The sequence below is a fragment of the Poecilia reticulata genome, chromosome 7 (genome assembly GCF_904066995.2).
Source record: "Poecilia reticulata chromosome 7, P_reticulata-male-v2, whole genome shotgun sequence".
Taxonomy (NCBI): Eukaryota; Metazoa; Chordata; class Actinopteri; order Cyprinodontiformes; family Poeciliidae; genus Poecilia; species Poecilia reticulata.
The window spans coordinates 8817028-8843947 of record NC_088836.1 but is presented as its reverse complement, the minus strand read 5'-3'; the positions used below and the strand labels follow the sequence as shown (position 1 = coordinate 8843947).

The 26920-nt window shown below is 38.6% G+C and overlaps 1 protein-coding gene across 5 annotated transcripts in view; it reads left to right on the top strand.

Moving 5' to 3' along the window:
• Positions 1-26920, top strand: part of nphp4 (nephronophthisis 4) — a 185780-nt gene that overhangs the window by 50827 nt on the left and 108033 nt on the right. For all 5 annotated transcript variants that reach the window (XM_008413093.3, XM_008413092.3, XM_017305948.2 and 2 more), the window contains 2 exons: positions 4422-4606; positions 9288-9423. In XM_008413093.3, the coding sequence (XP_008411315.1) occupies positions 4422-4606; positions 9288-9423 (321 nt within the window). The remainder of the gene's footprint in view (positions 1-4421; positions 4607-9287; positions 9424-26920) is intronic.

Genomic DNA, 26920 nt, shown 5'->3' with positions numbered 1-26920 from the left:
ATAACCTGCCCTAGAGTCAAATTACAGCCAGCATGATTCAAAATGCATCAGAAATGCTGTTAAATTGATGAAAAACATATTGCAGTACTTATCAAGCATAGTTGCACAGAATACCTCAAACACATAATAAAGGCAAGACAGTTGATAGTTTTGAATATATATATATATGTAACCAAAAAAATCATTTATTGAAAGAAAATCTCACATTTGTGGTTAACAATTGGGTTGGTTTTTTTGTTAGTTTTTTTTGGGATTTTTTTCAAACAGGATAAAAAGGCTAGGATTTGACAAGAACCTTAATCTCCCATAACCAAACAGAAAATGTCATAAGTTGTCGAGCTTTTGTGCAGCTTGGCTTTAGAAGAAATGAAAAATTCAAACTGTGGGTAGGTTGTAAAAAGGATGAGATGAGGATAAAGTCAAACGTTGCATAGATGTAACCTGAGAGGAACAGTAAGTAGTTATGTGGGCATGTGGGCTGTTTGGTATCCAGGCAAGCTAGGCTGCTGCTCCTGCTGTTGCTGCTTTAAAAGAAAACCCCCGTCTGAATTGATATGCTAATTTGATTGAGAAGGTGTGGGTGGATATGGAGAAGGTTTTAAGCTGCTAGGGGGACCGAGAGCGAGAATGACAATGGAAAGAGAGAGGAAAGAGAAAAGGTGAGTGGGAGTAGGAGACATTATAGGGAGAAGAACACTGAAATGAAACAAATAGGAAGGAGTGGGAACGAGAGGCGAGCATATGGTGTCTTTGCATTTCAGGGTTAGACAGTTTGCAGTCAGTCAGTGGACAACTGTCACTCACTTAACAAATAGCAGCAAGTGTGTAGTCCCTCTCTACAATTACTTGATACACAGGCCTTCTCAGAATCAGATTGTGATTTACATGTGTTCTGTACGCTTCAGTGATCAGCTGAACGCTTCAATGCAAGGAAAATGCATCAATGGATGTTTAACTAGGCCTTCAGCAGCAGTTAGAGAATAGCTGTCAATTTTCCCAGCTTGAAGGCTGTCTGCACAGGTGAATTTATAAAATATATATATCATTGAAAGGCTAATTTATTTTAGTAATTCAGCTCTGAAAGTACAACACATTATTTGAGTTCATTATGTAGTGATAAAGTTTTACATTTATCTTTGGTAATTTAAATGATTTTGACCAACAACTAATGAAATTGAATTATTCAGTTCCTTGGAAATTAACATGTGACATAATATCTGTCAAAGGGACATTTAAATGCAAACCTATTGAAAAATATGTCCATGTACTTCACCATGATTTGCGGCTTTGGTCCAACAAGGCATGAAGACAATAATATTTATGGCTAAGCTAGTGGGTTAAGCTTCTATACATTATTGCTTCTATGATCTCTCATTTTCCTCTTGAACATGCTGTGCAGGTTTTCTAAATGTAAACTATTTAAAATCATTTAATATGTAATAGCATTCTCGGTCTCAATAAACAAATATCAAAATTTAAGCATTCATAGCGCGGTCCTGAGCCTTAATACATTTTAGTAAACATTCTTGATAGACCTTTGCATCTTTGTCAGAATTTTTACTTTATCTCTTGGCAAACCACTGCTATTACCAACTAATTCAACATTTCAGCAAACAAATTTTCTTGTCCACAGAAAGTCTTTACTTAAAAATTGCTCGCTCCTCCATAATTGCGGCTCATGGAGTTCAAAAGTTGTACAAGACCCCTTAACTGCCAGTCTGCAGGGGAAGAAAACATAATAAGCTGACAGTAGCATGAGGACATGATTGGACGTGGAGTTTCTAGTTTTCTTTCGGTATTGCCTTCATAAAAAATAAGAGTTCAACTCTTTTTTTTTTTTTTTTTTGCTTTACTCACACCATCAGATCCATATTTTTAAAAAGCCTTTTTGTTTGAATGTACCAGTGAATCTGATATTACAAAAGAAGGGATTAATGATATATATTTAATACTAGCAATTTAATTGGCTTTTTTTCCAAAATAAAGGCTAAAATTGCAAGCTGCTGCTTCTGTCTCTTCTCCTTTACAGTATTTTCTAGAAAGCAAGATGGAGAAATTTCTCCGTTGCCTCAAAATCTGTGACAAGAGGCATAGTTGGCTTGATGTGTTTTTTAAAGGGATATTAAAGCAGGCTTTTTGAGGTTTATCTGATGTTATGATGATATCTCCTCATCACAAACACACCTGATATTGCTTGTATCCTTTCAGGAATCCATGAATCTCCTCTGGCGGTCCTCTGTGGTGCCTGATTACTTACTCTCACTTAACGCTGCCTATTACCCTAGAGCTGCAGTCTCCCCCAATCCTCGCTCCGTCAGCTCCTCTAGACTAGCGGCGAGCAAACACCTGGTTGAACTGCTCCTCTACAGAGCTTATCATACAAACTACTTCTCAGTCCAATGCTTCTAAGAACAGTTGTAAATTACGTAACGGAGGAACATTGTTGTGATGACGTGTTGAATGTGGTGTGTCGGAAAGAGTATGAGCTTCTTAAAGAGATATGTCAATTTCAAGGCATCATATTGGAAAATTACATTTCTTTTATGTTATGATTGATATATGCAGCATTTTTATAACAACTGAAGTTAACATAGTTATTTAATGGTGCTCTGAAATGGCACTCTGTACCTGGAAAATACTTATCATCCCCCCTTTAAATCTTAGTTGGGTTTAAGATCAAATCTCCATCAGAGACTCAATTTTCTTTGAGTGTTACTTTGCGATCAAAAAGAAACCAGACTGGACCCAGCAGTTTTAGAGCTTATCAATATTTTTTCTTTTATCTTCAGTTGAGTTTACAGCATATGTCAGTCAAAACAAGAAGAGGGAGAATCTCTTTTTCATCTGAACCACTTGGCTTTTAAGGGATTGGCTCCCACCAGGACTAATTAGAGGGGTGGAGACATTCACATTTCCAGAAAGAAAGAAAGAAAGAACATTTGTACTAAACTATATTCCTAAAAAAATTCTACACAGTTACAATTAACTCAAACAAAACTAGAAACAAAAACAATCTGCATCCAATCAAAATAAAAATGCATCTCTCCTCCCTCTCAGAATATGGATTTTACCAATGAGGCTGATTGGAAACACCAGGTCCTTGTCAGCACTGCTCATGGGTGCATTTCCATGGCAACGCATGACCAGGTGACCTCAAATCAATCAATCAATCAAATTTTATTTGTATAGCACATTTCAGCAGCAAGGCATTTCAAAGTGCTTTACATAATAAAAAAATAAATAAAAACAGAGAATGAGAGAGATTTAGAAAAAGATTAAAAAAGATAAAAACATTATTAAAAGTAAAGATAAAAACATTAAAAACATTAAAAACATTAAAAACATCGATCCATGTGAGGACTTGCCCTTATGTGGTCTCCTCGAACAGAGTTTTAGCAGAGCGACATCATACAAGGATTCTCAAACCTAAGACATTAAAACCCGCAATTTAGCCATAAGCAACTTTAAACAGGTGGGTTTTAATTTGAGATTTAAAGGCACCCAGTGTTTCAGCTGTTTTACAGTTTTCTGGAAGTTTGTTCCAAATCTGTGGTGCATAGAAACTGAATGCTGCTTCTCCTCGTTTGGTTCTGGTTCTGGGGATGCAGAGCAGACCAGAACCAGAAGATCTGAGGGATCTAGACGGTTGGTACAGCAATAACAGATCTTTAATGTATTGTGGTGCTAAACCGTTCAGTGATTTATAAACTAACAACAGTATTTTCAAGTCTATTCTTTGAGCTACAGGGAGCCAGTGCAGGGACTTTAAAACTGGTGTTATGTGCTCTATCTTCCTGGTTTTAGTCAGAACACGAGCAACAGCATTCTGGATCAGCTGCAGCTGTTTGATTCATTTGTTAGTCAGACCGGTGAAGACGCTGTTGCAGTAATCAATGCAGCTAAAGATAAACGCATGGATGAGTTTCTCTAGATCTTGCTGAGACATAAGTCCTCTAATCCTGGAGATGTTCTTCAGGTGATAGAAGGCCGACTTTGTGACTGTCTTAATGTGGCTCTGAAGGTTCAGGTCAGAGTCCATCACTACTCCCAGGTTTCGGGCCTGATCGCTGGTTTTCAGTTGTAATAACTGAAGCTGTGCATTGATTCTGGTTTGCTCCTCTTTAGGTCCAAAGATAATAACTTCAGTTTTGTTTCTGTTCTGATGAGAAGATGATTAAAACAAGTAAATAAATCAAGTTACTTGCCCAAACAATACATTTACCCAAATAAATTAGAATACATAAAGTACACAAAAAACAGCACCTGTTAGGGAGGGGGTAAATCCCTCACAATGAGCATGACATTGAATACTAGACAGTAATCTTGTTGAAATCAAAAGATTCATCCACAAGCACTGTTCATGCAAACTGCTTTAGCTTTGTGTGTGTGATAACCCCAATGTGATCTTCTCTGTTTCTTAGAAACAACCTGAACCTGAGGATGCACAACAAACGGTTGTCATTCAAGAACGGAGGCTTCACGTCGGAGTACACAATGGCTGGTGTTTCCTTGATAAGCCTCAAGTGGTGGTCCTGGAGCCCGTTGCGTCAGGAGTCAGAGGACGAACAGACAGCACCTCTAAGAAGAGCATGCTGGTCAAGGACAGGTGAGCAGGAGTTACACGTGTATAGTGGAGCTGTAGCTGTAGGCTGCAGAGGACGGTGAAGCAGAACTCTGATGTCAGACAAGATCTGCAGATGTGCAAAAATAGTTTTTGGCGTGCTTATTTTTATGGTATTTCATCAGCTTCTCCAAGCACCGTTCTTTCTGCTGATCGAGAAATGATTGAAAGTTTATCTAATAAAGTCAGCAAAAAAATGTATACTTGAAGAAAGCTTGCTAGGCATTAATGTCATTTGAGTATGATATTGGCAGATATCAGGGCAAAGTGCTATTCTTGGTGTCCGTTTCTGCTCTCTCTTTTCTGGAACTGCAGCGCACACTGTATTTTTGCTTTACATGCTGTCCTTTGTATGTCTAGATGGCTGGGACAATTTATTTCTTTTTTGAATTTGAATTTTTTTCTGCGGTTGGATTGATAGCAGGGGTTATGTAGAAATGTTCTACATCTAAATGAAATAGTCAAAAAACTTGTGCAAAATTATATGTGGTAGACACACAAAAAGTTGTCGATAATTAGAAATTGAAGGAAAACTATGCATGATTTTTGCCAAAAACTATGGAAAGGGTGTCATGCATTTGTCTTGAATTCAGCTAAATTAATACTTTGTAACTTCTTATGACTTTTGAAAACAATTTCTTGCCACTCTTGCCAGATTTGTTGACGGAATAAACAGTGAAGTTCAGTGAGATGCTCAAAGCATGGGATCTAGTATTGCTTGAAACTTCTCCACTAATCTTTCCCTAAACTTGCCTGCATTGTACCTAGGTCTTCATAATGCTGTTCTTTAAAGTTTAAAAAAAAAAAACAACAAACAAACCCTTAGACCTTCACAAAATGTCTGGATTTATACAGAGAATAAATCAAACATTTGGATTGTATTTAGTAGATAGGTGACATCTGAGGGCAGCTGGTTGCACTGGATTTCATTTTTAGGGTTATTATGGTAAAGGAGGAAAAAAGCATGCCACATAAAAATTTTTTTAAACCATTTTGAGAACCATGAATAGTTTTCTTCCCCTTCATAATAAGATTCAGCTTTATGTTGCTCAATCACGTAAAATCCCAATAAAACACAATGAAGTTTCTGATTATGACAAATTGTGGAAGATGTCTGAATACTTTTACAAAGCAAAGGCGCTATCATCGTATCATAACTGATCACATTAATACAGACCTGCTCATATGTCACATTATTTTAATGCTTGTCTGTTTTAACCAGACTTGGACAGTTTTTAATGGTCACAAATTGAAGTGTATTATTGTCATGGTGAAAACTGTAAAGTCTTGCTCAAATAGCAGTTTTTACTGCTGCCTACTCTGCAACAAAAGTCCTAAATGGCTTTTGTTGCAGAGTTTGATGGCCAATAAAAGCCTGCTGTTGCATCATTGCAGTCCTCCACTCCGTAATGCTATTCTTTGCTGCATCCAGAGGCAACAATGGCTAAAAAAAAAAAGAAATTAATGATGAAATCCAGTCAGTAGAGTTTTGGTACATCCATTGAAACCAAACTAAGAACAAAATGTAAAATAAAATAGTGAGAAGTATGCAAACAGATTGCGTTCCCCAGCTCAGATAAAAGGTTTGGCAAATTCTTCTAATGTCTTCTTCTGGCATTCCAAATAAATTTGCATAAATGAAGAATCCTTCTGTTTATGCACTTCCTCTTCCTGCCTGTATTGCTCATTACCTGCACCTCCTCCACACAACAGCTATATCATCTGTGTCAAGGGCGTAATTTAAGATATGCTTTTTTTTTTTGTCTCTGGTGAATAATGCTGCAATTAGCAGTAATGCTGCAATTAGCAGTTAACTCCTAAGCAAAGTTAGTTGATATTTGTTTGTTGGATTTATTCAGGTAATCCCCTGACCAAACTGGCCATTTGATAAGGAAACAGGAAAATTCTTATGCTGCAGAAGCAGGTGCAAGAATTCAGTGTCCCCACACTTTAGCTACTTACTTTGCATTTTAATTCATTATTAAATACTAAATAAATTTTTAATGCCACAACAGAATTTGCACAAGGCAATAGTACATCAGAGCCTGAGCTCATGAATCCTGTAAGATTTAGTAAACTCAGCATTGAATTTAAAATAATTCTCATGTTTCAGAAAGTCTTCAGTGTGTGAATGTAACAGCTTTATATATATATATATATATATATATATATTTTTTTTTTTTTAATATATATACTATATCATATTTGACCTACATGAAACAACTTTATTTTTCACACCAATGTTTCCTGATAATTACGTAACGGTTCAGAAGAGATGCTTTGGCCTTTGAGCCTTATTGAGACCGCGAAAAAGTTGATGTCAACCTTTCCAAAGCGGGTGTTGTGATGTAAGGTTATCAATCCACTCAGTGAAAGGAAATCTCATTTCTGACACTCAGCACAATACATTCTGAAATCTCATAAATATTTTAGAAGTAACTGTTTTTCTTAATTCATTGTGTTTCTATTTTGGGTTTTTTTTTCAACGTGGAAATGTGATTGCATGTTCCAGATGAGGTTACTGAAAACTCTTTTGAAAACAGGTACACCAAAGTGTAGAAAATGTTTTATATGTTAAGAAATGTTAAAACATGGGTAAATGTTTACCTACAGAGGTTTTACATGTTAGTACACAAAATAGATCTTGTATATAAAATGCCTGTTTTACTGTATTTCATTTTTCACATGGAGATCACTTGTGATCTAATGGATTTCACAGGCAATTTTATATGTTCTTCACACATTAAACCTTCCACCTTGTCAAAAATCTCGTGTTTAATTTATGCAAAGTAAGTATAATCATGTATCATATATCTCGATCTATTAAGACATTAACATTTTCATGAGCTTTATCACATTTTCTCATTTCAATTTCCCATGATTTTGCACATGTGCAGAATTACATTCATGTGTAATGACCTGTTGACACAGGTTTTGCACGTGTGAATTTTATACATTTTTCCTGAAGGTTTCTTTAGTTTGTGGCTGAATTTCTACCAGCTGTCCAGAAACGGCACATTTACTCTGTTACGTTTTGCATTGCAGCTCACTTTGTTCAAAATACACGAGCTGTCCCCAGAAACCCACAGTCGCTGCACTGGTGACGGCACAAACCTCTTGGCTCACACAAATAGAAGCTCCAATTAATAAGTTGTGTGTGTGTGTGTGTGTGTGCATCAGCGAGCCTTTAAGGAGCGGGTCTGAAATGTTTTTATTTTTTTCTTTCAGAAGTATTGGGAATATCTGTCATGACAGTCTCTTAAATATTTTTATTCTGTGGGTAAGTCTTACACATTTTCCTACCCACAAATATAAATTTTTTTTATTACGTTTCTGCACTGCTTCTTTACAAAATAACACAAATGAGAATATTTCTGATAAGTATTCTGTTTTGAAGCAGATTTGATAACGTGGAGGTTCTGGCTTCGGTTGCGAACATAAAGTTCACGGCTGAAGGTCAAGTTGTTCCTTTCCGGTTTCTATATGATGCCCGAACTCTGCTATCTTTCATTGCTCGAAGTTTGTCCATTCTTAATTATACCTACTGTGAATGGCGTTAGGAAATGTGGTTGTGCTGACAGCACTGTCTCCAAAATACCTAATTGGTTGAAAACATAACACTGTTCGCCCACATGCTGTCACTGGACAACCTTACTAGAAACCACTGCATGCGCCGAATGTGTGTTCTGACATTTTTCCACACATTCTTGTCAGTGTGAGCGCTCTTATTTAAGCTCTGCCTGTCAGGGTAATTGGCTGGGATATTTTATGCAGTTTTATAAAATAGTAATGCACAAAACAGTAGCGTGAAGGATGAAGTAATTCCATTTAAAAGGTGAGAAAACTGGAATGGCAAAATAGGCTAGGGAACTCAAAACATGACACACAAATTCTTGAAAGCGGGTATCCACATCAAAATGTATTTTTTCTCTGCTGCATACCAGACCCTTGGAGAAACTATAATTATGAGTGATGACACGGGCCTCTTACCATAACAAAAATGTATGTACAAACATTTAACTATAAAACAAACTCATCAAGATGCTTACCCACAATCTGTGCCTGGCGACTCGTGCTTTATGACCACAATAATCATCTTCTCCATAATAAAAAAATGTTTTGCACTTCTTTCTTTTTTTTTTTTTGAAGAGGGGAATGTCTGTTGTAAATCTGGTTTGATATACCCGTATAGTGTAGGCAGTAATTATGGCGTTTGACTCTCACTGGTGTTGTCAGTGATAGCTGACAGTCTGTCTAGCTTGTGTTATGCTGGATGGTTTTAGAAACTGGAGAAAAAGAGGGGGAAAACTGACTCCAGAGAATCTGTGAAGCGAGAGGAAGAAAAGGCACTCGGCCCCACCTCATGACACGCGAGCACTGCACAGTATGCTCCCGCCTCTGGTGTATGCAAACTGTGAATGACGAATACATAGAAAGCCGTTTCATTTCTCACACAGGAGGCAAGTGCTTGCCAGGAAATATTTAGCAAGGGATTGTAAATCTTACAGCACATTGATTTTGCTTCACGTTTAAGGGAAAATATAGCTGTAGGAGGAGAAATATTAAAACCTTTCACATTTTGGAAAAGCATTGTAATTTCTTCATTACTGCCTTCACATTTTTCACGCCTACGTTACACATCGATATCTCTTTGCTTTCTCTTTAGCTCAGCAACATCGTCACGTCCTCAGATGCTGGGCCTTCGCAGCAGCTTGGAGATCAAAATGGCCAATAATCAGGCTTTGGCAATCGTCTTTCAGCTAGAGTACGTCTTCTCCGCTCCCATAGGCCGAGAGACTATGGTAAGAGAGACACACATGTATTATGGAGTGAGTTAATCCTAAATCCAGATCCTGGCTTGGCATCAACCTCTTCTTGAAATGGGCCCCAGCCAGGAAGTTATCTTTATAGAAAACAACTTTACATGAATAAAAATGAGAGGGAAAAAAAGCTGTCAAACACTCAAGTATATTTTCCACAGTAACATGTGCAAAAAGATCTGCTCGGAGTTGAATTATCCCTTCTTCTCGTCTTGCTGTTTGAGCTTCCTGTTCGTGCAGATAAGTTTTAATGAGTTTGAATCCAAACATTTTCAGTGTGTGGTTTCAGCGATGGCCCCCAAGGCACCATTTACCTCCGAGCTGCTATGATTGGAAGAGTAGATGACGTGCTGGTGTTCTATTATCAATCATTTATTACTTTTAAAGTCCAAGTTTAGATTTCTGAGTTATAAACCAGATTACAATATTTAGAGATGCAGTTAGCATAATTTCAGATACAACTCTTGGGAGGGGGGGATCATTATTTTTAGATCATCTAGGTAAGAGACTTTCTTCTGCTAAGAGCAGTCTGCTGGAAGCAGTGAGTGACCCTCCGGGCTTTCTGCAAGGACTACATCCCAGTCACATCCACATTAAGCCAGAGCAATCCAATTAACCTGTTATATTTATTATATCTTTTTGCACTGCAGCTGCTGTGCCAGGAGATCCTGTCTGGCTAAAACCAAAAATATCTCAACAAGCAAGTGAAACAAACAGTCGTGCTATTGAAAATGTAGAAAAGAGAGTGATAAACAAGAACTGCTCTAAGATCAGGTTGCTTGCACATAGTGATTAGTATGCATAGTGCTCCACTTTAAAAAGGCCTCCAGCTAGGGCAGACAGACGCACACCTCCATGTTGTGCATGAGAAACCAAAACTTTTACACTGTCAAATAGACTAACTTGACAAGAGAGGAAGAGGGAGAAAAGTGAGAGCAGTGGCTCCTTTTCTTGATTTCTTTTGACTAACCAAGGTGGTCATACAGATTACAGTTTAGTTTTTTTAAGGATTTCCATTAGTCCTTACTGTAGTAGAGTTTTCTTCCTGTGGTTCATAATGAAAACATTACAATAAAAACAATATTAGACATTGCAGAAAAAAACGCAACACAAAAAATCCCTTATTGTACATATGTACTGTGACAGTAAATTCTTAGTCCAATTTATAACCAAATTATCCCAATTCTTCCCTGTATTTAATTTTTACTGTATAACTGTTGACTATATTAAGTTAGAAGCAGATATTTTATGGATACTCACTTTTTCTGCAGTATTAAATTATGCTGGAGTTTGCTCATGTTTAGGTTTTTTGGTCGAACAACCCAGTGATGGAGAGATCCACGCTGGCAACACGTCCTGGTAAAATAAGTTGATACTAAACAGTTGCTCCCAGCATTACAAAATGCACAAAAAGACTGCAGTAATTATGTGTGTGGGTGAGCCCTCAGCACTTTGCACATTCTGAGGCTAAGCTCCGACTATGTTACTGAGTACAGCCCCGTATGCAATGAAGGGTCAATAGGACAGCAATTAACAGCAGCAGAAAAACAAGCAGTCACAATGTCACGTGGATGACAGGGTACATCAGTATTAATATAATAACTAATGTCTTTTCTTACCATGGCAACGTGTTGACAGGCAGTTTTCTGTGTAGGTATGTATATGGTTGTTTTGTTTAATAAAGTTTAAAATATTCTGTGAGCCTTTTGACTCATAATGGATAATAATTAGACAAAGTGACATAGTTATACCGTCTAGCTTATTCTAGTCTGAGAAACATAATGCAGTTTAAGTAAGGGGTAATGACATTGCTAGGTTCTGTGAATATCGAGTCTGTTCCTAAGAAGATCATTAGGAATAATGATCAAGTCAGAATTAAACATTGATTCTAAGTTGGCTAAGGAGATAATTCTGGGTTTGAGGCTCGGTGACTACCGTTGGTTAAAGTAGAGAAGGACGTAGATGTCAGCTCTAAAACTTACATCAGTCCGTCAATCTATGTTGAGAGATTTCATTCAAAAAATGTTGCCGCTGGATATAAATCCAAAATGAGAAAATGACCAACTCGAGTTATGCTGCCACAGGGTCCAAAACCTGTGACTGCACCGCTGGTTTTGAAATATCCTCTTCTGTTGCCAGCAGTGGCTTTTATGATGCTCATTAGCTTTACTGTGGGTGTTCATGATCCCCATAGTATAACAAGCACAAACTAACATTTTAGGTTTTTACACTGACACTTCCGTTGCATCTAGCGTTTCATTTTTTTTTTTTTACATAATATAAAATATATTTATGCTTTTGCAGAAGCTTTTTTTCCACCATTTTTAAAAAATGTTTACCTAAGTTCAGAAATTCTAATAAACCTGTTGGAACAGTCCACTTGCCATCTAGATCATCTCAGAATAGCAACAGATCCTCACCCACTCTCTACTCCACCACATTCACCTTCTATGCCATTAAATCCTGAATGTTTGATGAAGTGAAAGATATATTTTTTTAAAAGTGCAGAATACTCTGTTTGCGGCGATGTTGTGTGGGTGTTTTTAGCGCATGTTGATACATCTGCATGCAAGTTGTCGCGTGTTTCTCCAGACTTCAGTTGTTAACTGATAAGGATTTCTCTCGTGCTTCCTCCTAAAAGACAGAAACGCAGCTGCCGAACTTCATCTTGCAGTAAGACTCCCAATATGATAATATCAGCTGATGGCTACAGCTTTATGCTCTGTGACTCTGGCAGCCAAGAACAGCATGATGAGGCAGAGTACTTGTGCATGCACTGTCTCAGCTGTCAGAGATGCGACACTTCAAAAGTGTTGAAATGGTACTGAGTTAAGGTGTGCCTTCAGGGATGTCAGCTGAGCTCTGCCAACTAGATTTCAGACCATTTGATGACAGCAAATATGGATGATCATGCTGGATAGTTGTCACAAACTTGACTAAGACTTTTTGAACATTTCCAAGACTTGGGGTTGTTCTCTCAGTTGGAAATGAAGCAGCATATAAATGTTTTTTTTTTCCTCGGCTGTGTGGAATAACACACGGCTTTGTGTAAGGCCGATGGGAGCTCAGAAATGGCTTGTCGTTTGTAATTATTTGATGAAAATCTTTTACAAAAGAGCCTATTGTTTTTTTGATCCCAAAGACCAAGATTAGAGATCAGCACTCCAATAGACTCGGTGAAGCTAAAAGCTGGGCGATATGGCCGGAAGATAAAATCTCAGATTTTCTTTTTAGACCAAATTTGATTTCTGATTTTAATCAATTTATTTTTTATTTGCCTCACTTTTTTCCTTAAAATACAAATGATGGAAAATGTCTTAAAACTTGCTTTTATTTTAATTCCTTCTGTGAGTTGACCTGGACTCAAAGTCAAAATAAATATAAGTTGTATCACTTGTTCTAAAAAATGGTAGTTCTTGCGTGGGCTAGTATCATGCCGAACTCTGGAAACTATTGGCCCAAATAGTATAACGAAAACAATTCAGATTAGCTTTTAAACATGTGCAACTGTTTGGATATCGATTATGCAATCAAAAGATGTAAACAACATCCATTAATGAACACTACTTGAATGAAAATTCCAAACAAAGAATAAAATTTGGATCATGTAAAACTCATATTATGTAGTCCCATTTTTTTTCTGGGACAAAACTATAACTGCGACAGAATTTTTGCCACAGCTACAAAGTTTCTCCCTTCTTCATTGCGTGCCTGTTCTTCAAAGAGATGTGCTGCTTGCAGGGCTTCTAAATCACGGTCATCCCACTCTAAAAGTTGAGAGATGTGCTCCTGTGCTGCTCAAGATTAAACTCATGATTACCCTCCTCCACACCGTACAGGTCTCTTATAGCAGACTCGTGTCTGCCGGTCCACAGCGGTAGTTGAGATGTTTTTTGGAGTTTGTAGTGACATAAATCATGGGCCAACAAATGCAGTCTGCTGTCGATCAATACCTGTGCTCAATACGTGGCTTGTTCTACCCCTGAAGTGTGTAAGAAAAACAGAGAAAAACCAAGCAGAACTTTGTATAATTGGCATGAATCCAGCTGGGCAGAATCGGTTTAAGCTACTGTAGTGGAGAAGCACATACAATGTTCCAAGGAAAAAAAAACTAAAAGAAAAAGAAAAGAAAAGAGCAGTATTTTTTTTTGCTGCTGATTTCTGGAACCAACTGGAGATATGCAGAAACTGTTGCTGTTCCTTTAACTCAAGTGTGAAAACACTGGATTTACTACAGCTTCAGATTCAAAGACTATCAGTTCATTTTATTTTGCTTTTGCTTTTCATTTGTTGAAATCCGAATTTGAATTCTTTTTTCTTTTCATGTAATGGCTGATTTTTAAAAAATGTATTTTTCTTTACTTCCTCTATTTTTCTGTGAAGCACATTTAATTACCTTGTGCATGAATACTGCTGTAAAAATTAAAAATTGTTCTTTACCATAGAAATGTGTGCGTAAAAATATTTATTTAGGTCTCACACTAGATGGCGCTGTTTGGTGCAACATTGACAACCGTCTTGTGTTGAACTGTAGTGGCATGACAGGTGCGGTCTGCCTTGTTTTTGCTCTTTCCTCAGATTAAATAGACTTATGTCTTTTGATGTTTTCTGAGGGGGCTAAGGTGGCTGCGAAGAGAGGAAAAGTAGTTTGCTGAAATCCCTTTTCACTCTCAAAACATTACCACTGCAATACAGAGGCAATCACCCTGTGCTCTCAGAGTGCCTGGATGCTTCGTCCGTGCTGTGTTGAAAGCCAGCCAGCCTCTCACTGTAAGGCAAAGCACAAGGATGGCCTCCTTTTTTTTTTTTTTAATACAAAATTGTATTGCCATCATTGCCTGAGGTTATGTAGAAAGAAACTCTTGTGGTGTCGTCATTTTTCTTCTTTCCCACTTAGCAATGTACAACCAGACTTTGCTGTTTGGTCGGTCCCTCTGTCATGTCTCCAAGTGTCGCCCTTGATCTCTCAAAATCTTTAAGCTATACTTCTATTTCACATTCCTTGCAGCAATCAGAGGGATGAAGAATAACGATTTTAATGAAGTAGGCTGGAGAGAAAAAAATTAAGAGGGTATATTCCTGATAGGCTGCTGTCCAGCCGTGTCTGGGGCTGATGAACTTCAAGTAATCAGCTTCTCTTGAGGTCAAATGCACTAGGTCCACTTCCTGCCTTTTACCTTCTCAATGTCGCTCTACTTTGTGATTTAGTATTTCACTTTTTTATTTTATTTTCATCAGTGGTCCTATTGTACTTCGTTGCAGACCTCTCGCTGCTCATGATTTTATGGTTTGCACTCTTCGTCCTGTCAAATGACGCATTTTATTCTTGCCGTTAAAATGCAGTAGCGCTGAAGTGCAGTGAGACAGAACACATCACTGGACTTCAGGCAGTTACTTTCTTCAGTAGCAGTGGCTCTTGAATAGAATAAAACCAAGAAGATGCTAAACGCCTTCGAAGTTTTGTTCAAAAATTTGCAATGGGAGATGTTCCCACACATTTTATGCAAAGAACTGTATATTGCCATTGTTGTACTTAACTTGATACCTGATTCTGTGATGCTTACCTTTAGTATGAAAGCTCGCATGGTGAATAATCAGGGGTTAGATACAGCCTAGAAATGAGTTTTTGCTGTTTGGTTACGTGAGAAAACTATTTCATGTAAGACTAAATCTAGTCATTCAGAAAATGACTTAAAGTTCTTCCTGAAGGGGGTTCTGAAGGTATTGAGCCATGGGGTGCTGTTAAAGAAAATTATACCTTTTAGCACCTCTTGCACTTAGATATTTACTCAAAAGTTTTTGTAAGAACCTTCTACAGTATGACAAATTGTGAGAAGACTTGGATCACTGACAAGTGATGTTAGGAAATGGCAGCTTTCCTAATTATGTCCTGTTGGCATCAATTTATCCTCACCTTAACTTCATCTCAGGCAACTCTTCCCTGCTGCTTGCTGTTTGCCGTCTCTCTTCAGCCTCTGTAAGCTTGGCACTGTTCACCTACTGAGCCATGCAATGCAGTCACATACTGTACAATTTAATACAGCACGATGGGGCATATTGTTGCCTGTCGTCTTCTGCTGACAAGCACTAGCTCATCACTAATGGGTGGGCTGGTCCAGGGGAAATTGAGGATGAAGGCGCTGACGGCCTGCATGACTTTGTCCTTTTCCAAAGAATCAATCTGTCATGAGGGTGAAGAAAGCAGCAGTCATCCAAAACACTGACATGAGGATTGAGTGATTGTTCTTTGGTCGAAGTCTTTAAAAAAAAAAAAAAAAAGACACGTAGAGGCTTAACGGGTGAGCAGAATTAAAGTTAAGGCTCCATCGAAAGGAGATAGTTGGATTCATGCTTCCAGTGTCTTCTGCTCTTGCCCCAGAGACACTGCTAGATGTGAGTCACCTTCTTGGAACAGTAATTGGCAACCCTCCCAAGCTGTTACATGATATCAAACCTAAATTACTAAAAAAGGATGTTGACAGTTGTGATATGCGTCATGTACTGAAATAGGTTCTCCGCTTGTGTAACTGGGCCAGCACAGAACGGCTAATGAAAGCGTTGCTGTCCTCACTTTTTCATGTTGTGCGACCTTTAACCCCGACTCAGCCTGGTGAGTGGCACAGTTGATTACCGAGCGTCTGAGGAAGTGTAACCATTAATGCTTGACCTTTAAACAAACTCACTGTTTTGCCCTTTACTGAGTTCTCATCTGGATATATGCAGAGGCAGAACTGAATCTGGCAGCAGGCTCTTTCTTTCGTCTGTACAGAGAAATCTACAGTATTGTAAAGAAAACAACGTCGTCTGTAAGAGAAAAGGTCTGACTTGGGTGGCATTTATGATGTTGAGTAAAAAAAGTGGCAAGGAAAACTTTATATCATATTATGGTAGTATGTTTATTTCTTAAATGCATTATATTTATACAGGGTACTTTGTATGATTTTAATATTTTTTAAATGTAGCATAACATTTATTCTAATCTGTGTTTTAACATGGATTTGTTTATCATCACAAACAATCCTAAATTGAAAAATCCATTATCTCTTCTGTGTAGATCACAGAATGACTTAATGATGAGGATTGATTCGAGGAATTGCAGCAAATACAGTGACTTGATTCATCAAATGACACATTTCATTGAAAAAATTTCATTAGATTTATTACAGGAACACAGCAGTCAGAATGATTTGGATTTCTTCTGCTTCGTAGCTGATTGTAGCTTCTTTGTGGTCCAATTTCTTTTGACAATCGGGTAAGCCTTTTTTGCTTAACATTTGGTTTGACTGTATATATAATTTTATATTTTCAATATAATTAACATATCAGTTCTGGATTAACACAAGACAGGAATTTAAGACACCAGTTTATTTTTCAACATTGTATTTGTCATTTTTATGAAATGTGCCTAAACAATCATGATGCTGTCCTCTGTCAGTGAGGAAAATGTCAAAACATTTCATACTATATTTCAAGGATCCCGTTACTTGCTTCATAAGTGGTGGAGACAAGAAAAAAGAGAAACATGAGGACTAAAATGTAGTTTTGCCTTTGGCCAACAGCTGAGGCTGATTAACAGAGGTGATATGGAGCTTATCAGATATTTTCAGTTTCCTATCTCCTTAATTATGTCTTGAGAGAGAGAGGCAGGGCTGGAGAGAGCATATTTTCTCAAATGTGGACAATAAAGACATTTATAGCGCATTAAACAGAGGAATTTTAGTTATTAGTAACTTGATTTATAGTGCAGGTTACACCCAAAATAAAGCAACTGGTTGGCATTTCATCAACAAAAATTTTAATAAAAATTAGACCATTTCCAAGATATTTTATAATGCAGTCTCTGTTCTCATGTTAATTTTTAGATGAGCTTTGTACATTATTTTTCTCTGGTCTTTTGAACCTATGCAACAATACCTTTTTAAAATATTAATGGCTTCAGTTGCCACTAATTCTGCTCCGACTCCTACTAATTTTGAATCGATGGGAAAGTATTTTCCTCCCCACATACTTCAACTGATTATCATTTTGATGTCACAGACAGATTTCAAGTCCTAAAAGTTCTCCCACAGAGATTATATCGATAAACCCAAAATATTTTTTCAAAAGATGAGTACATTAGGAAAGAAAGTTATCCAAATCAACTTGGTCAAATGTGGAAAAAGTAATTGCCCCCTAACTGCTGGTTGTTCCACAACAACTGCAGCAACAACTTCCATCAACCGTTTATGATTACTAGTAATAATTCTCTTACATCACTGTGGAGGAGGTTTGACTCACTCTTCTTCAAAGAATATTGTTAATGCAGTCACCTTGTAGCATTTTAAGGTGATGACACAGCATCTGAGTTATGCAAGTGTGGACTTTGACTAGGCCACACCAAAACATTAATTAAATTTTTATATCATTTAGCGGGGAACTTATTAGAGTGCTTTGGGTCATTGTCTTGCCTGATAACCCCATTGTGTTTAACTGTGACATTCCTGGAGGCGGCCACTAGACAACCCTCAATAAGTTCCTCTGCCATTCTGTATTCAACTTCCTCTCTCCTGAACAAAGTCTTTGAAGGAGCTACTGCTGCCACTAACTATATGTACTCTGTTTTTCATCTAATGGACTTTAAAAACATTCTCAGGACATATCTGTCAATAGGGTGTAACGGTACCTGTTGCTAGATTCCTGATTTTTGTTCACTTTATTAATCTATCCTTCTTGTAAAGTGCCATATTACGTTTATTGTGAAATACATTGAATTGAAACTGAATTGCACTCAAATTTAAGGTCAGACGTTCCCCTTTGGGATTTTCTGTTTTCTGTAGAATATGAAGCATGTTGATGCTATCTTTGTGTTAAAAAATAAAAAAATAAATAAAAATGATAGTGATTGCTGAGGGATTGCCTTACCTGGCTCCTCTGACCGCATGTCCCTTTTGACAATAACCTGCTTGATCTATACTGAAGATCCAATCATTTCTCGAGGTATTCTCTTAGCCTTAATGTTTAGCTTGGGACCCAAGTGCTACTCTCTTAGTGGACCTTAGTGAGTGTACAAAGAGGTGTTTCTTTTATTGGCTTGCAGCTGTCAAGTTTGATGGAACTGTCAGATCTTATCTGATTTCTTGTAAACGAGATCATGTAAGCTTCAAAAGTTTAGTGATTTAAAAAAAATTTTCAGACATGCCGTAGAAACTCCTCACTTGTATTAAATGTCACCTTAAACAGTAGGTAGCAAACTTTGAGTGTTTAATCGGCTGACTCCCTGACTATTGCACCTAGCATTATACTTCAATCACAAAAATGGCAAAAAATATATATTTTGGACAGTAAAAATAAAATTTTAATGGGTTTAGTTTAATATTTGCATAAACTTGTATTGTAATGACAAATTTTTCATATCAGTCATTCTACAACAAGCATCGACTGATAGCAGTCCAATACTTAACTCAGCTGCTATAAAGAAATATTACACTGCATTGTACTTATTGCACTTCATTCAATATTCTCCTTTAACATGACAAATTCAGTTCAGAGAGCTGCTCAAATGTCCTGACAGCACATTGCTTAAAACATATAGATTGCAGTTTTAATGAAATATCAGACTCAGTTTAATAAATATTTTTTTACATTAAAAGGATTTATTCACGCTTTGGTATATCTGAAAGTTAATTTGAGTCATAACCCTTTCCGCGGGGGTTCCAGTTGTTCAAGTTAATTTCTACATTAAATTTTTTTTTAATTTTAAAATTTTTTTCGGGCCTTTTTGGCCTGTGGGACTCCAGAAGCAGCTGATGGGTACCGGCGGGCGAAACCGCATGCGGCTCGGGTTGTCGCTGAGGAAAAACTCGGGCGTGGGAGAAGTTTGGAGAGGCCATGGAGACAGACTTCCATACGGCTTCGAGGCGATTCTGGTCCACCATCCGGCGTCTCAGGATGGGGAAGCAGTGCAGCACCAACATTGTTTATAATGGGGATGGTGTGCTGCTGACCTCAACTCGGGACGTTGTGGGCCGGTGGGCAGAATACTTCGAAGACCTCCTCAATCCCGCCAACATGCCTTCTGTTGAGGAAGCTGAGCCTGGGGACTTTGGGTTGGGCTCTCCAATCTCTGGGGACGAGGTCACCAAGGTGGTCAAAAAGCTCCTCGGTGGCAGGGCCCCGGGGGTGGATGAGATCTGCCCGGAGTTCCTTAAGGCTCTGGATGTTGCAGGGTTGTGTTGGCTCACACGACTCTGCAATATCGCATGGACATCGGGGGCAGTTCCCCTGGATTGGCAGACTGGGGTGGTGGTCCCCCTGTTTAAAAAGGGGGACCGGAGGGTGTGCTCCAATTACAGGGGGGTCACACTCTTAAGCCTCCCTGGTCAGGGGTCCTGGAGAGGAGGGTCCGTCGGATAGTCGAACCTCGGATTCAGGAAGAGCAGTGTGGTTTTCGTCCTGGTCGTGGAACACCGGACTAGCTCTACACCCTGAGCAGGGTCCTGGAGGGTGCATGGGGTGCAGGTCCCTGTATGACCGGTGTCAGAGTCTGGTCCGCATTGTCGGCAGTAAGTCGGGCTCGTTTCCGGTGAGAGTTGGACTCCGCCAAGGCTGCCCTTTGTCACCGATTCTGTTCATTACTTTTACGGACAGAATTTCTAGGCGCAGCCAAGGTGTTGAGGGGATCCGTTTTGGTGGCCTTAGGATCGCATCTCTGCTTTTTCCGGATGATGTGGTCCTGTTGGCTTCATTGGAACGTGATCAGCAGCTCTCACTGGTGCGGTTCGCAGCTGAGAGTGAAGCGGCCAGGATGAGGCTCAGTGCCTCCCAATCCGAGGCCGTGGTCTTGAGCCGGAAAAGGGTAGAGTGCCTTCTCCGGGTCAGGGGGGTCGTCCTGCCTCAAGTGAAGGAGTTTAAGTATCTGGGGATCTTGTTCATGAATGAGGGAAGAAGGGAGCGGGAGATCGACAGGCGGATTGGGGCAGCGTCTGCCGTGAAGCGGGCGTTGTACCGGTCCGTCGTGGTGAAGAGAGAGCTGAGCCAAAAAGCGAAGCTCTCAATTTACCGGTTGATCTACGTTCCCACCCTCATCTATGGTCATGAGCTTTGGGTCATGACCGAAAGAACAAGATCACGGATACAAGCGGCCGAAATGGGTTTCCTCTGCAGGGTGGCTGGGCTCTTCCTTAGAGATAGGGTGAGAAGCTCAGTCATCCGGGAGGGACTCAGAGTAGAGCCGCTGCTCCTCCACGTCGAGAGGAGCCAGTTGAGGTGGCTCGGGCATCTGGTCAGGATGCCTCCTGGACGCCTCCCTGGTGAGGTGTTCTGGGCACTTCCCACCGGGAGGAGGCCTCGGGGAAGACCCAGGACACGCTGGAGGGACTATGTCTCTCGGCTGGCCTGGGAACACCTTGGGATTCCTCCGGAGGAGCTGGAAGAAGTGGCTGGGGAGAGGGAAGTCTGGGCCTCCCTTCTGAAGCTGCTGCCCCCGCGACCCGACCCCGGGTAAGCGGAAGAAAATGGATGGATGGATGGAATTTTGTTTTAATAAATACCCAAAAGTGTAAGGATTTTAACTGAAACTAGAGTTGATATTGAGTTGATTTACATTGAGAAAAAGCCTTTTCCAAGTTGAGCTCTACACAGAAAAAAAAATCATCCTCTTAATCATGTTTTTATTTTTCTATCTGAGATGTCAGTGCAAAGGGGATAGAAGAGAAACGGTATGTGGAGCAGAAGGTAGGAACATGGCTGGCAGCAGCAGGGTTTATTAAAGGTGTCAGTGTACAGCCTCTCCTTGGTGCCACGGAGACTCTTGTTTGGGTTTTAATTGGCTCACAGACGGTACATGTTGTATAGATTGTTGTGTGTTTTTCCCATGACTGCCCCTAAGTGGCTGTATGTGTGTCGCCTCTCTGTGCGCCTTAAGGGTTGTGCGGTGTTTGGTAAATTAATGTGAATCTACCAAAGCTTTTAGCAATCAAACACTCATTAAAATGTTTGTGTCACAATGACACTATCTCCAGAACACACAAAAAACACCCCTCAGTGTTTGGTGCTGCTAAGGTAATTGGTGCTACCTTCGTTGTTACGCAGACATGAATCCTCCCACTGGTGTGAAGCTCACTTTTTAAGAAACCAGTTAAATATTTGTTTTTGTTCTTATATGAAATGTCATACAAATGTTAATTAAATGTTAATCAAACATCCTAAGAAAAATAATGTCATGAGGACTTAGAAGTGATATATACACGGCCTGATTGGTGGCCTTTTCTGGAGTTCATTCTTCCCTGGAGACGCCTTTTCCTTTCTCTCCATGAGAGGAGACGTTGAAGATGAGGCAAGGGAAGCAACGTGCCGCAGACACATTATTTTGCCTGCCTAATTAAAATGAATGTCAGTTCTTCCCCCGCCGAGAAGTGCATCAATCTCCCCCCCGCGATAGGCCCGGGGTGAGTCTTACCCTGTCAGTGCCTGCCAGCAGTGCCATCCTTTTCCAGATGGATGTGGCGCCCTGGCAACCGGAGAGGCGATTGGTGATGATGTTTGAACATCTAATCATTGTCTTGTGAGTTCAAACTCAAACTTAGACCCTGCTGTCTCTGTATAGCAGCTTCAGCGAGGAAAGCAAGGGTTTTGATTAAACACAGTTACCAAATGAGGTGCTAAGAGCCACTTTAAACCTGAAGCAGGTCTATTTAAATTATGCTTTTTCATACGCTCTCTTATATCTAGAGCAGAACAGCCAAGTCTTTGATGGTGTATGAAACAATCCATGTGTTAAATCAAACACTTTTGCAGGACTATTTTTAGAGAAAGAAAATGAAGTGTCTTTACCTGGCAACGAAATTTGCACAGTTGGTAGTTCTGAATTTACATATTATCACAAACTTATAGTGGTTAAAATTTTTATCGCAATGAGAATAATGAATGATTTACCACTTTGATGAGGAATTAATAACCATCTGACCATTACATTATGGTACTGCTTTCATATAACAATACCAACATTTCTGAGCAAATGTAGGTGGAAATGCGTCACTCTGATTGGTCTGCTATGGTAGATTGTTATATACAAAAAACGACAAAAAAGAAACAGTGGCTTACAGTCATACCCGATGAACATTTCCACGTTTGATCACACAGCAACTACAAACTTCAATTTTTAAAAAATTGGAATTATAGATAATTCTAACACAAAGTAGGGCATTCCTGTGGAAAGCAAATTTAACATGGGAAACTTTTAAACATTTTCCCAAACATGAATCCTGCATAACTGCCCCGGTTATACATTTTCCTCGGAATGTGTGGGATGTCATTAACAGGCACACATTTTAGAGTGTGAGCCAGCCCACAGCATGCCTCTTGTGCTTCACGTTATCCTGCTCCTTGTGTGTTCTTTCTCCTGCATTGTTTTTCTGGATTCTTCTGTACCCGGCAGGCAAAGCTGCCGACTGTAGAGATGTTCACTTCCATAGCTATCCGAGAAGTCTGAGCAGTTAAAAAATGAATGAGTTAAAAAACAGATCTCTTGCAAGCTCTCCCTTAACTCTGTGCAACTATATTCTTAACATTTTTCCTAGCACTTTAAAATGCAGGCAGAAGCAAATCTCTGAGCTTATGTCTTTTTAATTTTAGACCCAGAGAAAGTAATTAGATTTCCACCAGCACTTCATGTTTGTCTATAAAGAACTCCAGTAATGCCAACATTCTGCGTTTTTGACCCAATCCGGAATCCTCTTGGATGCAGAATACATCATGATGCCTTCGCTTAACCCATAGTAGAAGTTGTTTGCACGTTAAAAATATGACTTCAAAATTAAGAAAAAAATAAATAAAAAAACTCCCATAATCACTGTGTCCCAGAAAAACTATTTATTCACTGGTTATTTATTGTTTCATCATGCAATGCTTCTACCTATGTTGCAACATATGTTACATATTTTGGCCAAGATGTAGCTTTTAGAATTAAAACATATTATTTTCATTTACATTATTTTCAGTGGAGAAGTGTGTTTCCTAATGCACTAATATTTAAGATATAAACAGTATGTTGAAATGAGTTACATTTGTCTTTAGATGTTCAACTGTGCATTGTTTTCCAACTAGTTTTACAAAACAAAAAAAAAAAAAAAAACCGCAAAGTGGGAATTAATGGTCACCATTACATTGCAGCCCTGGTTGAAACAGTTTATAGTCCTTGTCCTATTGGAAGCTGAAACAAAGTTGTTGTTCTCTTTCATGTGACTGATGATTGTGGTTTATGTGATAATTATGTGATTGCAAAACATAATAGGATTTCTGAGTTTCCTAAAGTTTATCCCCTATAGAACAGACATCTGTTTTAGATTGCCTGGCATTTTACTCAATACTGAAATGTCAAACTGCCAGTGGTGATGTATGGGGAAAAAAACCTGAGGATCCATAAAGCGTCGCATTAAACTTTATGTCAATCCAGGCACTGGGTGGTATATCTTCCCCAATATTAAGGCAGGGGCAGGTGAAGCACATTAGACTAACTCAGCGACTCAGTGCTGGAAGCAGCTTTTTCATCTGTTTAAAACATCTTCAGTTTAATTAGAATGAATAATCTCCTTGTAAAATTTTATTTGAGGTTTCTTGAATTTGGGTTCTTAAGTCAAAATACTCTATTTCTTAGAGTCTCGGCTAATTTGACAAATTAAGAAAATGACAGGCACTTAGTGCTTGAAGCCTGTAACGTTACATTGTGATGTTTGAAAGGTCTTTACTAATGGTGCCTCTAGTTAGTTGCTCTTTGTTTGAGGATTCTTCTTTTTGTTGCTTTCAGCAGGAAGAGTACATCTTAGATGGGTAAGGAGCAAACGATTATCTCAGCAACTGTAGATTTATTTTTCTCAAGTTTCCTGACAAAATCTCCCCACAATATGTTGAGAATCGTTGTTTATCTGTACTGTTAAGTGAAACTAAGTGCTGCCAAGTCAAGTCCGCTGCATTTGATAAATGTGAACTGACAGAATGTCGCTCCAAACTTAAAAACTTACCCAGCTGCTTCTGCCTCCTGTCATGTCATTAATAAATGCTTTTGCCCTATTGCCACTGGGCAACATAGAAGCCCATGCCATCACAGATCATATTTCCAGTTCTGGACCTGGGTGCGAATTATGCAGAGTCAACAGGAGGCTTGATATTTTTCTAGGATGTGAGCATAGCCTGCTGTAAAAATACAGTGTGCAAAATGAAATATTCTTTGTTTGGACAGATAAAAATAAAAAGTACCAAACATATGACTAAATTCAAATTCAAAAATACTTCATTAACCAAAGGGGAAATTGAATTAAACAAAATAAAGTCGGATTTAAAAAATCAAAATCGAAAATGCACAAAGCCGCACAAAGACCAAAAGCAATTACAAACAAAATCACCTTTCAAGGCATTCTTTTCCTGTAGGCAAGTTAATTATGTGTATAAATGGTTTGTAATGGAGAAATATTGACAACTGTGACAGACATATGGATTAATTAAAACTTAAACAGTATAGTGCGATCTCATACAATTAAATGCACTATCTTGCACTATTTGTCTCAATCAATTGTGTTACAATATGAGCAACCACTTACAGAAGTGATCTCAGTCAACCTGCCTGAGAAGTGAACCAAACTTTGATCAAAATCTTTAATTTTCAGAATCAGCCGTTCTGAGAACGATGTAAATAAGTGTTTCTCAACCTTTTTGGCCCAGTGCCCCCCTAGCCTTTATCCAGATCCCTCACCGCCCCCCACCAAAGAATTTGTAGGCTACTTTGCACTGACTATTATTTTATCATTACTATAACTATCACTATTGTAGATGTTTGATTTTTATGCTTGTTCTGTATTTATCATCAAAAATAATTTCCCAGAGAACAAAAAGTCATGGGAATAGAAATTATTTTCACAGGTGTCTATGAAAAATGCAATGAGCATTTAAGTTTAAATTGGTAGGCCTAACAGCAGCCAATCAGTGGAAAAAATATTCTTATTCTTTGCCATTTTCTAGTTGTTAAATATTACACAAAATGAGCAGATAAAAGATGTAAAACATGCCAGTTTAAACTTTGAACTATTTGCAAACGACTGAGGTCTCCCACATTAAAACATGGATAGAACTGTAACTACATAACTCTTCTTCTCTTCAGTGTTTGTCAGTTTCTGGTGGTGCAGCTCTGTGCTGCCTTCAGGAGAATGGGACATCAGAGCATCATCCATAAAACTTCACCCACGTGGCATTTATTGTGCAAACCAGAGCTTTCAGTGGAAAAACAAAAGTTCCAGATCCTTTTAATGCCATACAGATATGAGACAGAAACATGGATTATATCTTTATATAGACCTGTCTATTGATTTATAGATTAATAGTTTTACTGGACAGAGATTACAAAGAACAAATCTGGTTCTTAATCAAATCGTAATGAGTCAAATTGAAAGTGTCATGGAGTCATCAGCCTCATGACAATAACACTGACATGGAAAATAATATTGAAGAAATAAATATATCAAATCTAATTAAAAACATAAATAAATGATAAGTTATTTACTGTTCTGGTCTGTAAGATATATTTATTTTCAGTATTAGATATGGTCTCAATAAACCCATGACACTTCAACAACATTATTTTACCTTTTATCTGGAAATAGTGTCTGTTATTCTTGCCATACAGTCCTCTGTATTAATTATTGCTCGAATGGTCTTGCCATACTAGTTTATCCCTCTGTATTTACTTTAGTTTCTTAGTTTATTCTTGCATTTTGTTCTTCATTCATTTCCATTTAGTTTCCTTTATCCTCTCTTAGTTTATTGCTATGTCCACGTTAGTTTATTTCCTGTTGCTAGATTTATTTTATCATTTATTGATGCTCACCATCAGTAATCTTCACTCATCACCTGCTGCGCCGCCTAATTTGTAAAAATTTCCACCAGCGCCCCCTGCCATCTTCTGAACACCCCCCGGGGGGCGGTACCGCCCCTGTTGAGAACCGCTAATATAAATACTTCAATTTCCTTCAATGGAGTACACAGGATTCCGAATTTGTATGGCGTATGTGTATATGTAAATGTGGCTATATTAAAATATCGGCAGTCAAGACCTTTTAAATTAATGATCTTGATGCATGTTCTCTCAGTCCTGTAAGGCTTCTCATTCTGAAGTATAAGTAGAGGAGGCTACGGGCCGGTTCCTGTCACAGGGTCTTGGCTGAAATAATGACTTGAGCAGCCCAACAGACTGCAGTAATGGTAATAACTGTCAGACTTTGTCTTCCACCAATGCCCACATCCTCCTAATTTAGGAATAATTCTTTCTGCACCCTAGAAAGCCCCAAGTCACTGAATATCTTTCCAATTTCTTTGAGTTTCTCCAAAGATATGTCTTCGCAAAGCGCTTTATCTCAGCTTACTGCAAGCTTTCTCTTTCTTACCCCCCTAAATCCGGACATATTCAAGGAAGTCAGGCAAGCCGTCACATATCAGGCTGTGTCTGTTTCTATGA